Consider the following 15,049-nt stretch of genomic DNA (forward strand, 5'->3'; position numbering starts at 1 on the left):
AATATCTCTAGTATGATTTACATTGTTGATGAATTTGTAGATTTAATTAAAAGTAACTCATAAATTAGGTGATCAGTGAGGCTTCAGGTGAGAAGCACAAGGAGATTCTATCAGAAGGAGCTCAAGCAGAGGGTATGGAGAAACAAATCTTACTTCTTTAGAACCACTAATTTTCTCCTTGTCATTGAATTAGCTACAGGAAACTTCATATTATCAGAAAGAATGGAAAAATCAATGCAGGATTAGAAAGAGTTTTTTTTTTTTAATTCCCAAAAAACCATGACTTGAGAAAACGTAGGTTCCCAAATGTATGAGTTATTAATCTGTTCAAATTCCTTTGGGAGAAGGTAAAAGAAAGTGTATTAATTATGCATTAAACTGATAAATTTGTAAGCATTTAAAAAACAAAGCAGCAGCTATGTGACATCAGAATGAGAAGACTCAACATAAAGCCATGATAAAAGGAACAATTTTTTATTTCCCTCATAGGGTTATATAAAGCAAACATGTGTGATCAGCTTTTCTTGATTTCAGACAAATAGATGACAAACATCTAGAGATAATATTGAAGAGAAGGTTAAAAATGAATTAAAAGATAATTTTTTCCCCTGCCATACTTAGAATTATACCCCAGGTCTCATGCATACTAAGCAAGCATTCTTCCACTGGGCTACCCCAGCATTTTTATTTCTTACTTTGACACAGAGGACACACACAAAAGAAGTCCCATTTTTAAAAAGCTTGGTTAAGTGTATTAACTAAGTTGCCTAGGCTAGCTTTGTGGGCTTCTGGCCTCAGTCTCCAAATTAGCTATAATTATAGTTATGTACTACTATCCTGCCTAAGAGCGAATTAAATATTTTAATCAAAGAATGCTTATTAAGGATGGAAAGTTTTTTTTTCTTTATTTGCAGTGCTGGAGATCAAATCTAGGACCTCCTGTATGCTAGACAAGTGCTCTGCACTCTATGACTGAGCTACATCCTATCCTTAGGGATGGTTAGACATCTTAAGGAATACTTGAGAGATTTTTTTTGTTTCCTCATTATAGAGTACATATTGTCAGGATTATAACAGATACGTGGAATCAAAAGAATCACTGTGGTCCAATTATTCCTCTTCCTATCCTCAACTCTTCCCATTGTGCCTTTTTTTTTTTTTTAATGTGCACGTTATTTGATTCAGAATTTCTCTAAAACAATGCATAAAAGTTAACACAAAATCCAAAGTGATGCTTAGGAGAACAAAGGTACTGGAGTTAATAGACACATGTCATCATAAGCAATGGCTTCCCCACAGTTTCTCTCTCTCTCCACCTCATAATCTGGGAATTAGCATTGTTCTTTAGTAGTCTGGGATTTTTGTGATTTCTTCTAGATCCCTGAATACTCAATTAAACAGTCTTCTGTGTAAATATGGACTCCTAAATTATATTTAGTTCCTACCTCCAGATGTTTTAGGATAATTAGTCCTCTAACCTTACGTTTGTGAGCATTATGCCCCATTAATAAAATTTCCAGAGAAGTTTCTTACTAAGGCCAACACAACCTGCATGTTCAATGAGTCAATTATATATGGAACAAAAGTACACCTGAAGTTTCAAGTTTCCACAAAAGGAGTCCCATTTTTAAAAAGCTTGGTTAAGTGTATCAGCTATAGACTCACTAATTTCAGATAAGTCATAAGACCTAATTATATATTTAAAAATATAAAGTCCAAAGCCACTCTTTTGCTATCTTGTTTATTATGCTTCTCCACTTTTTTTCTTTAACAGGCTTTGAAATATGTAATGTTATTTCATTACAATCTTCTTGAAAATTGCAATTTACATAATAATTTATAGTTATACTTTGAATAAACATGTATGATCACAGAATTAATAACTATTCATCTGTTTAGTGATGTCTTCAGTACTGTAAACTTAGAAATACTTAGTTACTGCATTATACTTATTCAAAAAAAATTTTTCTTACATTACCTTTTTTAATATACTGAAGATTGAACCCAGTTTCTGGTACATGTTAGGCAAGTGCTCTACCATTGAGTGATAGTCCCAGCCCTATTATCTATGTTTCTCAATATGTAAGGAGACCTAGGTAGAATTAAAATGAGGGAATATGCCACTTTATAACATAAAAATTTATAATATGTTTTAAAAGTAGCATAATTTATCATTTTATCCTATACCCACACTAGATTTACTTTTTTTTGACAACTATAGATACTGATATCAAAGATCATACTTGGAAATACATTTTTGTCTAAAAGGAGAGAAATTTCATACATTTGCCTGTCACCCAAATCTTTGGTATTCCTTGACATATGAAGGATGGCCTATTTTAACATATTGGTCACTCTTGATCTTGAGAAATTGAGGTCAGTGCTCTGCCAGGGAGTTCTTTAGGACTATAACACAGAGCACTGATTAGTAGAGCTAGCCTCACAGAACTGTACATAGGACCTGGAAAAGAAAGAGCCAGCAAAGTTTGAAAAATGACCAGCCAGATCATCTATATTAGGTTTTGTTCTAGGTTCTCTAGGAAGAAAAATTCATAATATTCCTTTTCTGTCTACAAATAATTGAAAATTTAAATATTTGAGCTAATTTTTTAAAAAATTTTTAAAGTTATAACACAGTCACTAAATAACAATAATACAGTTACTTACAGTAACTTGGGAAAGTTAATGTAATGATTCAGGATGGTATAAATAATATAAACACTTCTGTGATAACAAATTCTCAGAATGTGTGCATTAGTATCTTTCCTTCGGGTTTAATTATCATCATACTTGAGTACAGATATTGAGGGTCCTAATTTCTATGAGTGTCATCTTTCTACTGATTATCATAGGCATCTGCTTCCACTTGTAACTTTCCCAATTTGATTAATTAATATTAAACCAATTAATATTAGTTTAATTCATGTTAATTAATTAATAATGAACTGAGAATCAACAATGCATTAATCATTTTGAATGAACATGTAGCATTAAACCTAAAGGGTTTTGTTGGTCTGTGCTTCAATATTAACATAATTCATTTTCCATAAAATATTTATTCTTATTAAATTGTCCCAGACCATTACTGTTGTCTAACCATTAGTATTGTCTAAGTTAAAAACAAAAGGAGTCAATGATAAAAAGTTAAATTTGGTATGTCAGAATTATCTGTAACCTTCTACTTTTTATATGTCCTACACCATCTGCAGTCAATTAAGTGATTCCCAGGTGTTCACAGTAATTGCTTTAACGCAAGATTACATGTCACTTTAGGGGTCTTTAAATATTTATTATAAAACTCTCATCTACATTTTTCTCCATTTATTTAGGAAAAGAACATGCTGATGTTTAGTATGAGTGAAAATAAGGTGATTTGACTTGTTGAATTATTTTGTGAATTAAATTTCATTTAAAAACCACTTTTTTATAAGTCAGAATTTCATGAAAGTATAAAGGTATAACTAGGATACTGACTTAAATCTGAGCATAAAAATAAGTACCTACAATATGTGTCAAAGACATAAAAATATACAATCTGATGTCCTTCTGTAATGATTATTAAATATTGAGAAAATAAATGAATCAGAAGATTCATTGACTGATTTCTTCCTCTAAAGGTAAAAATGCAGTTTTTCACTTTTAGGTTTGGAATGGGAAAGAACCATAGACACTCTAGCAAAATAGACTCATGTCATACATAGGAAGCCCAGAAGCTTGGTCAAGTACACAGTTATTTACAGGTAGATCTAATAATAATTACAGCCACCCATATATACATAATGCACACTGTTCTCCAGAGGGTGGTCTAAAACCTTCATATATGTTAACTTATTCAATTCTCATATGTGCTATTGGAGATAAATACTCTTATCATTCCCACAAAAGCTTGAAGAGGATGTCTGAGTGACTTGCAGAAGGTTGTATAGTTGGGAAGTGACAGAGCTGTTATCTAGCTGTCTTTTGAATCCATGCTATTAATTATAAAGTATATATGCTTCCTAAAACCAGTTTCTGAGAAAATTATGATATCTAGGTGAAAATGTTCTCCACATTATTTTTATGTTATGCAAATTATATGGTTGCCTGCCTAATATTGTTATCAGTGAAAATTCATATATTTCCATGTTATAATAAATTTCATTAAACTTAGGTTCTGCTGTTTTTTAAAATTTTCTATAATTAGTCATAACTAAATAGCCATTCTAGCAATCATGTTCTTTATCTGATAGTATGAAATCTTGGATTATCTTAAATTTGTAGAACATTAAAATTGTTCTAAATAGCATTTTTGTGTATTAATTTTTCAATAGTGAACGGTTTCCTTTTAGATCATGAGATTTTTCTCACTGTTTAAATGACTCAAGTTATTTTGTGGTATGTTGTGTGAAATAAAATGTTAATATTTTAATTAGTTCTATGTATACAAACTCAGAAATATTTTTTTTTTATTTTAAAAGCCATCTTAGTTTTGCATTTCAATACTATCCAGCTCTATGGAGAAATCAGCATGTGTATGCATGTGTCCTGGTTGTTGGGGGATACACTTATGTGGGCAGAGGTGCATCCATGCAGTAAGAATCTTAGTTAGGTATCAATTTATCATCAGTTAATCTTATTTCTGAAATAAAAAAAAATCAAGTCACAAGTAAAATCCTGTGGAAGTAAATATAGATTAAGAAATATTTAAAAGACCACATATCAGTTCTTGCAAGTAAGTTTTGATGTTTATCCCTGAATTACATTGAACCAAAAAAGTAGTTATGTTTTGCTGTACCCCTCTCAATTATTTTATATAACCCACATTTTGCTTTCATGTTCTCAGAATGCTTCAAAGCATTTTCCCAGCATCGTAGTAGACCCAGTGTTCCATTTGGTGCAAGGTTTTTAAAAAATAGAGCACAGTATATAATCCAACACTCTTTCTATTATACTATATGTAAATTTTGTTCAGTATATGTGAGGAAAATATATGTTTTCCAAAAGATCATACTTAGTTCCTAGAGAATAGTAAAATCATTTCAGTTTTAGTCATTTCCCTTCACAACTTTACCACCAGGAAAGTCATTGTAGTTTAATTACTGTCTAGGATACAAAGATGTACTAATAGAAACTTTAAAAAGTTTATCTTCTTGTAAAATTACTATAGTTTAAAGTGGTTATTTTGTGAGCCAGGTATGGTGGTGCACGTAATCCCAGAGGCTTGGGAGGCTGAGCCCTTATGATAGCAAGTTCAAAGCCAGCCTCAGCAAAGTTGAGGTGCTAAGCAACTCAGTGAGATCTTGTTTCTAGATAAAATACAAAATAGGGCTGGGAATGTGGCTCAGTGGTTGAGTGCTCCTGAGTCCAATCCACAGTAACTGCCCCCCAAATTTTATTTTGTCACAAAAATAGTGTATTAATTCAAAAAGAAAAAAAAAAGAAACAAATCAAAGAGAAATATATCCTTTTAAAATTTTAATGCTTAAATTTTCGTATTTTTCTTATTAAGCAAATCTATGGTCATAAATTTTTCAAAAGTTCTTTTGTAAGTGTCTAGCTGATTGACAGTCCTAAGAAAAAGTAGACAATCAATTCTGGCACATATGACAGTTATTATCCCTACCTACTGACTTTGACTCCATCCTAAGTCCCCAGGGCAAAAAAAAAAAAAAAAAGACACAAGAACCTAAAGACCTCTCTAGAAACCAAAGTCAACCCTGCTGCAGAGGCTGACTATTATAGTTTTCTCTCCTATGAGGTTATTTAAACCACCAAGTATAAATTTTGATAAACAAAAATCTTGTACTAAATATAACTATCACATTCTTTCATTTATTGCAAGTGACATTCCTTCTTATTGCTATATAGGCAAGCTTTTTAAAGCCCTCCTTTACTATAAGCATTTAATAACTACTGCAGAAAATCAGAAAACTAAGAATTAAAGACTGTAATTAAGGTTTTGTACAATTTGATTATGACATTTTTGATAAATGGAGAAGACACCATGAAAGATGAACAAATGATTTGGGCCATAATAGTTACCAATTCCTAGGAACTAATTCATTCAGAATCCATTCTCCCAAATTTATTGAACCTTAAACAAGAAGAATAATGTTTAAATGAGATGCTGTTTAAACCATAAGATTGAAGTTTTAAGTACACTTTAAAAGCAAATTTTAGGACAAAGACACTCAAAATTTAGATGCCCAGTCATCCCTAATGTGTTACCAAGATGACTTTGGAAGTGGCATTGTGGAACTTGTTATGTTTATGTCACAGGACTACATACAGAGCCATATGTATGTATGTCACAGGACTACATGCATATTGCCATTTGTAGAGGAAATTGAAATAAGAGGGGCTACCTAAAAAGATAAAATAGAAACAAAACTACCTATTAAGACTATTTCTTATTATATTTCCAAATTTACCCTCCTTTTTATATCCTCTAGCTATATAATATTGATAAAAGTCATGAGAGGCCAATAGGCATTTAGACATTGTTTTATTATTTATTGTTTTATTAAAATATTTTTATGTTGTAAATATCAAAGATGCTATAATATAAAAATATATTTTATAATATAAGTAAAAACAGTTTCTATTATAATAGTTTAGCCAAGTTTTTCATTACAAAGCAATAATTTTACTGACATTAACATTTATGTTTTTAAATTACCAGTAAAGTATTTTAAGTCTCTTAAAGTTCAATCATATTATTGGTAAATAAATGATAGCTAACTATATTGTGGGAAATATTACATTTTTAGTAAATCCTATTACTACAGTGCTAACTATTACTATTATTGGTGTTACAAACAAAGTTTATATCAAAACTACACAAAAACATTTTAGTGGTTCTACCCTAGAAATTAGTTTTATTCTATATATCATATTGTAGCAGTTTTCTAAAATAAGAGAAGCTTTGCAAAGATGGTTCATAATTCACATTTTTATCCATATTATTTGATGGAAAATTATGCAAAACAGTATCATGTTATCAACACATGTGAACATAAAAACAGCTAAAATCACAAATCAGTTTTGTCACCTATATAAATAAAGGAGTATTCTGCTAACAAATGTAGTAATTATAGATCAAATAATAGAAAAATTTGACCTGGAGAATGACTCTGAGACTTGTTTAAGAAAGTTCTTGCTTTTTCTTCAGGGAGTCTGACCTCTTGGGATGTTGTACTTTCTTTAACCACTTCTCAACCAACAATCTCTTTCCTTTCTTTCAGCTTTATTCTAAGAAGAGAAAGTTGGAGGAAGAAACTTAAGTTCATTAATCTCCTCCAAAATTATGAAGGTCATGAAAAATTAGAATCTTAGATTTAGTGGGAAGTCTGGAACTTATAAGTCTACAAAAATATTTGTCAAATTGATTTTTTTTTTACCCAAAGTCTAAAAAGTTTAAGATTTAGTTTGATTATATATGAGCAGTCAGGTATACATGAACTCTTGTCTGTGCATTTATTGGATGAATATAATTTGGTTTCATTTCCTGAGAGTGAGTCCAGATAAGAATGAGCATACTGCTTGCTTTGTGCCTGGATTGTGCATATCTCTGTGAACTCAGATGAACTCAGAAAGATGAACAAAAGAGAAGGCTAGAAAGAGAAAGATACCAGAAAAATGAATATTTATTTTGCTAAAATCTCTTACATATAACTTTGAAGAAAAAATGGAACAAGTAGATACTGAAAAAAAACAGATTTTTGTTTCCCATATATAATGAGAATAAAATCTCATTATGCTTTTCTAATAGTAATTGACATATAGGTAGACTTTAGAATTGTTTTACTTAGAACATGAAGTATATCTGAAATTATTATTCAAAATTCTTGTTCATAATTGTCAATTATGTAATTTTTAAAAATATTACATTTTAAGACAATATATTTTATTAAAATATTATATTTAAAATATTACAAAACATATTGTAATATTTTAAATATTGACAAATCATTATGGGCAAGAATAGTATCTAAATAATAATAATAATAATCTAAATAATAAGTACACGTCCTTAAACAAAATTTGAAAGAAAAAAAACAAGGTTAAAATATTTATTTTATGTCACACAATTACAATTAGTCTCTAGAAATGAAAGTTGTCTATCTACACTGCTTGAATTCATCCAATTATATCTTACATATTTTACATAAGGTATATTTATCATTTCATGATTCAAGTTTCCACATATATATTATCTGTGATGTTTTTATGGCATATCCCTGTAATAATATTAAAATCTAACATATAATTTAACTACTGTCTCAATGATACATAAAACAAACAAAAAATCATGAAATGTCTCAAAAATACCAATACACTTGTGATTTAAGTCACACCAACAATTTCAATTACTGTATCAAATCAATGCCAAATTCAATATATTACTACCTGCCCTTTGAAGATGCTGAAATTATTTCTATTATTATAACAGTCAACCTGTCATCATCCCTATTTTAGAGATGAGAGACTGAGTCTTCAAGAGATAAATTGTGTTGCTGCTCATCCAACTATTAAATAGCCCCCTATGGTTTGACTTCAAATGTGAATATGTAATCTTCTCAGCCCAGCCCTAGTCTCCCTCTTCTTTTGATGTGTTTATTGAAAAATGCAAGGCAGTGAGAGACATAATTCAACAATGCAACATTCGGAGGACCAGTTTTCAGATTAAGCCCCCAGAAAGTGTACATGTACCAGCATTAATTTATTAATTTGCTGCTTTTAAAGCTGTTTAACATTTCTCTCCCTCTCCTCTTTTTTTATTTGGTAAATATTATTACTACAATAAATCAGTTTGGAAAGTGGACTAAAAAAACAAACACAATATATTGTTTATATTTCTTTCAGGAAAACATCCAGTGAAATGCAAAGGGCATCTTATTACAATTCCTATAATCAAAACAGTCGTTTTGCTCTACCTGCAGGGATTATGCAGCTATTATATCTGACAGTGGACTTGGGTACATAGTCTTTTGTGGTTATTTAGCATTTTGACATTTCCACTAAGGACTTTTTTTAGACGAAGAAATGAAAGCAAAAGACAGTTTTATCTTGTGAAGAGTTCTCAAATTTAAGAAAATTATGATATCAGGCAAATTGCCTGCTGTAGGCTTCTTTCTTTTAGCTTGTGTATGCAGTTCAAAAATAACAATCACAAATTTGTGTTAACATTAAAATTGAGGAACTGATGTTCTGAATCAGATCTGCATCCATAGCATATTGCTTTTCTCTAATTTTTCATCAATTTGCTTGTGGCTCACCTTTATAACTGATATATCTTTACTTATAACAAAATCTTACGTAGTTATAGCAATTAAAAAATGTCTAATGACAAACTTTAATGAAGTAAAAAATATTCAAACTAAAGTTAAATTTTTATAAATGAAATGCAATTAGAGTTTTAGAAAACACATATAAAAAAGTTTCCTTTTTGACTTCATTAAAACAAATAACAAAAATATTTCATATAAATACAAAGGAAATAGACACAATAAAAATTCGTGGTTGTAAATATCACATTTTAAATGTCATATTTTTCATATTTTAACTAGAAATAATGAAAACATGCATTTATATTTAAAAGACAATTAAGTTTTCGTTAACATAAAATTAACCCAGTCCTCAAAATTGTCAATTACATTTTTTTCAGTCTCTCTCCATATAAATATGATACAGATCAACAGAATTATAATATAGGTAAATAGATATAGGTATGCAAATAAAGATAGACAATGATGTTAGGTAATGTCACAGAACCCATATAGTGTTCTAAAATTACTTCAGCATCTATATGCAAATTAAATCTGTTAATAATTTTACATAGTTGCAACTGACTTTTTATCTATCATTTATAAAAATGGAGTTAAATAACAATAATATAAGTTTTGTTAAAATATGAATCTCTAAATTAAAATGTATTTGAAAATGTAAGAAAACTTAATTTTTTACCTTAATATAACTTCTGTCCTAAAATCCTTACTATATAGTTAATTTTTACAAAAAATTTCAAGTAGTTGATAAACATTAATATTTATTATACTTCATAATTATATTATTTCTAATCTATATAAGCACTTAATATTAGAAAATTATTCATCTAAAACAAAGGATACATAGACCTCATGATATTATATACTAGTCCACATGTTTTTAAGGTGTATTCATTATAGTTTAATATGAGTTATGAAAATATTTTTTAGGAAAATGGTGCATTTCATATTTTAGGAAAAATGACCAGCAGAACAAATGTAATCCAGTCCCACAATAACAAATTGTCAAGAATAATTACTAAATAAAGTAAACCATTACTAGTCTATGGCACATAAAATCATGTACAAGATAACTTGGCTGTGAAATTACATACTAAAAAATTAGCATACTTTTACTTTTTTCCAATTTAAATGGGATAAAAATTTAAAAATAATTTTTACCCCAAAACACTCACCTACTGTCAGCTGTCCAGTTAACTGCCCCATGTGATTTCTTGCATTCACTGTTACATTCCTGTCAGACTGTAAGACCAGTGGGCTATCCTGGGAAACATGTATAAAATAAATAAGTCAAGTAGAAAATATCACCATAGTCAAACACATATGAAATTATACTGTATTTCTGTGCAATCAAAATCCTGTTTTAAAATATTAGGTAGTTGTTTTTATATTTCAAACATTGGTTGAACAATACAAAAGAAATGAGTGCCTCATAGTAATTTCTATGTAGAACATGAATGTTTTTCTTTTTATCAATGGGCATTAACTATAAGATGCAAGCATTTCCAACTCTACTGATTATTGTGAGTCAAAAGGAAAGCACCTCTCTTGTTTCTCTCTCCCAGTGGAATATGCTTCTGCCTGCACAGACATTCTATATCCAATCCCAATGGGGATGTCCCTTTTATAGGTTTAACTTGCAATTTTCAGAATCAGCTTAAAAGACAGATCCTTAAAATTACCTGATCTGATCACTGTCACTGTGGATTCACTTAATCCCCAAATTTCAAAATTCCATATATTTTGTTTAAAGCCTGTATCACAGGACTAATTCATTTTACTGGTGTTGTGTTTGTTTTATTTCATTGTTTCTCTCCTTTTCTTTCACTTGATTATATAACAAGAGGAAACATCCATGTGACAAGGACCATGGCAGTCACATGTATACAGTTACATACCCAATACTTAATATACTGCTGAAGGAAAGCATTTGTTAGGGGTTTAATGGGTGGCTAAAAAGTCTATATAAAAAATTGATACTCCCTTGTTCATATACCTCATGTGTAAATGCTCATGAATCATAGAATGATTTAAATAAGAAGGTCTGGAGAAAATAAGATGCTTGCATAGGAGATTTTCTATTGGGTTATTTAATTCTGCTTAGTTGTTGACTTGTATCACTAATTGAGCCCTTAATAGTAAGATTATTGAAAGGCAATCCCTAGGAGATTTTATATTGAGCTTTTGCCATCGTTTCCCTCACACAAATAACTTACAATTACCTATACTTTCATTTTTATGCTAAAATATAAGTAGGGTAATCATTTACAAATTGTTCATTCATTCATCCAATAAATATTTATTGAATACTCACTATGCACAATGTAGCTTTCTAGAGGTTGAGGCATTTTGGTGATCAAAATATAGAAAAATACCTGCCCTCATAGAGCTGGCTTTTAGATATTGAAACTCTGTAAAAATCTCTCCTGATACCACACTCACACTGGAGCACTCTTGTCACTTCTACACTGATGCTGTTTATACAAGTCTATATACAAACCATACAAAAAGTCCTTCAAGATGAGGATTTGGAATTTGTGATTGGATACACATAGGAAGATTTTGTGGACTTTTTCCTAAAGCTACTCTGGGTCCTTATGACCAGATGCAAAGAGATCAGCAAAGACATGCATACACACACACACACACAAAACACACACACACACATTCATGCATATATTCTTGTGCCTACATGCACAATGCACATACTTTCTTTTTAAAGTGGATTTTGCTAGTATGTACCATCTAAGACTTGAGTTCCAAAAGTAAGTTTCCATGGCATGAAGAGTTTATTCATTCTTTCAATGCATTTGTGCTAAAACAACTATAGTTAATGTTATTCTCTTCATATATTTTTATCACAACTCAGTTTCTTCTGCCACAAGTCAAAAGTTTTGTTTCTGCATTAAAAAAAATTATCTAGTCTTTTTTTCATAGGTTCATCTATATATCTGACATTCAAGTTTTAAAATATCTGAAGTATTTTAAATTAATTCTATCATTCATTTTAAGTAATATGAAAATGTAAATTTCTGTTTACAGTAGAGATTGTTGACTAAGTAAGTAATGTTTGCAAACAGCTATCTTATACCCAGTAAGAACACTACTATCTCTAATAAGGACATGAAGATGTTTTGTGAAGACACATAAATGCACATAAAAGATTGCATTTAATGTTTGTAAAATTGAAACAATGCGTTTTATAAAGTAGCTATAAACTCAATAAAATTTATCTGAATGAAAGAAATAAGAACTCTACAAAGCACCACATGGTTCAAAAAATTTCTTTAAAAAATTATTTTAATTAAATTTTAATTTATCTGCTTTCAATATTTAAATAGTAAAACATACATGACAGGTTAGATTTTTTAATTGATGAGGTTATATATTTTCATTTGAATTACTATACATATTAAACATAAATTTCTGTGAACTTCAGCAAAAATAACAGCAGAAACATTAGTATGTATAATTTACAAAATATGTAAGGATCTTACAAGAATTATTGCTATATTAAATATGTTAAGATCCAAGAAAAGTCAATTTTAAAAAGCAATAGGACTTTCGTCTGATTTAATAGAGAAACAGACTTGGTTAGAATTGAAACTTTAATCACTGTGCTTCTTGTTTACATAATATCAATTCACTTTTACTTGAACCGTAGGGATCCTATTGAAGTTCTATCCCTGGCACACTTCCCTTCTCTTTGACATTATTCCACTAAATTTCCTCTTGGAATTAAATTTTTATATCCAGATTAAAATTTTACTATGATAGCACTAGCAATCTCTTTACTTACTAAAACTATAAACAGAGCTATCAGCGATAATGAGAAATTCTCTACTGTATTCATGGGAACAAAATTATATTATTATGCTATATTGATTTGTTAAAATGTGATCCACTGAATTGAACCAAAAACAAGTAACTGTTTTTGATAAACAAAGTCAATGCATATAATTGCATCATTTTCACTGACATGACATGTGGTCCTTTTGCATACACACACACACACACGTATATATCAACAGTGTGATCTTAGAACCATATTTGATATTTGAGCATTAGAACCATTGCTCATTTATCTTAGGTACAACACAATGACCTTTTATACAACAGGTACTCAATCCTAATCCAAATGCATGTATGTGATAAACTAAGTATAAAGAAAATGATAGCAACTTGAACAGTCATCTAATGCAGATATAATCCAAGGCAATGTGTAAGTTTGATACCAAATATATTTCTACAAGAGTCAATACTAAAATACTATAACTTGCCAAAGATATTGATATCTAAAAATGTTTTTCCTAAAGAAGTGAATACTCACTAGTCTTTTATCATGTGTTTATTTATTTAAATGCCTCTACTGATAAAATTACCACTAATTTTATTACTTTCTACTCTCTTTATATTCCTTTTTTATATTCATTTGTATTGTATTCCATGTGCCAAAACTTACAATGCTAGTATCTAGTTCTAACATTTAAAAATACATACTAGTACCCTCATATGGTTTATCCTTGCTGAGAACATAAAGTGGAGAAAGCTATTTTGTGATATTTTGTCATGGAGTAGAGACAAGATGTGCAAGTTCTGTGAAGATAAGGTAAGTGAAGAGTTGGCATGTTATTCTGCACAATATATTAGTAAAATTAAAAAATGTTTTTTTCTTTTTTATGGTGAAAAAAAAATCTTTGTATTCAAATATCTATTTCCAAATCAAGAGATCCCCCATAACAGAAATAAAGTATTCTAGAGTCTTCTGGAGCTGACAGCACTGTGGCTTTCATCTAAACAGCATTCCTACCTAGTTATGTACTCTTGAGAGAAAGCAGGCAGCAGAGTCAGTGGGAAGGCAGTGTGGTATTCAGGGGCCCCTTTGTTCACATTTTTCATGTGCCCATGCCTGTCCCTTTGCTAGTAGTTATGGAAAAATCATGACCTGTGCTTTTCTTTTCCCCTTAATATTTTTGAGATAGGTTATGCAAGTAATGAAGGAAAAATAATTCATCATATTTATATTTTCTCCACCTTTCTTTATCACAAATATTTCTTATGTATCTATGATGTATCCAGCTCTCTGCAAGCCACTGCATGCCAAAGAGAATCAAGAGAGACAGACTTTCTTCTCTTAGGGAATTCAGAAACCGTTTGGCCATATAGACAACAAACAAGAAAGTTAAGCAAACAAAGAACGCTAGCAATAACATGTTGCTGTGACAGAGATGTCTTTACAAACATATTAGTTTTACTGATGAGATGACCTAAGTATTACAGGCATATAAGGAATCAGTTCCAAGTCATTATTCTTGCCAGCTTACCTATTATGTCCTGGTAGAAATAGCAGTATAAAGAATAGCAGCTAGCATTGCCACTTGTCAATGACAGACATTCTAAATCATTTACATATATAAGTTCATCTACTTGTGAACCTAAACATAAACCACCATTTAGGGTCAATAATGAAGTGATAGAAAGACAAAGAATGGACCTTCCCTGGTTATTTGAGCTCATGTCCTTGGTCTGTCAAATACTAGCTGTTTGACTAGGCTAGTCACCCACATTTCTGTTCCACATTTTCTTCATCGGTAAGATAGGGTCGAATACATAATTTGTGGGCTTGTTAAGAGAATTAATGAGACAAAATATATGAAATGCATAGATCAGTGTCTAATCTGTGTGGGTAGTACTGTTAGTTTTGCTTTGTTAGTTATTCCTCATTATAACTGTGGTGCTTCATTAATAATAGTAAAAGAAACAGTCTCTTCTGTTTTACAGCT

At 30.2% G+C, this 15,049-nt stretch overlaps 1 protein-coding gene across 1 annotated transcript in view; it reads right to left on the bottom strand.

The window, feature by feature from the left end:
• The window catches only part of Sgcz (sarcoglycan zeta), a 1,015,926-nt gene that overhangs the window by 113,182 nt on the left and 887,695 nt on the right, over positions 1–15,049 (bottom strand). Inside the window, exon 4 of the mRNA XM_015486040.2 lies at positions 10,442–10,529. Coding sequence (XP_015341526.2) covers positions 10,442–10,529 — 88 coding nt within the window. The remainder of the gene's footprint in view (positions 1–10,441; positions 10,530–15,049) is intronic.

The sequence above is a fragment of the Marmota marmota genome, unplaced genomic scaffold (assembly GCF_001458135.2).
Source record: "Marmota marmota marmota unplaced genomic scaffold, marMar, whole genome shotgun sequence".
Taxonomy (NCBI): domain Eukaryota; kingdom Metazoa; phylum Chordata; class Mammalia; order Rodentia; family Sciuridae; genus Marmota; species Marmota marmota.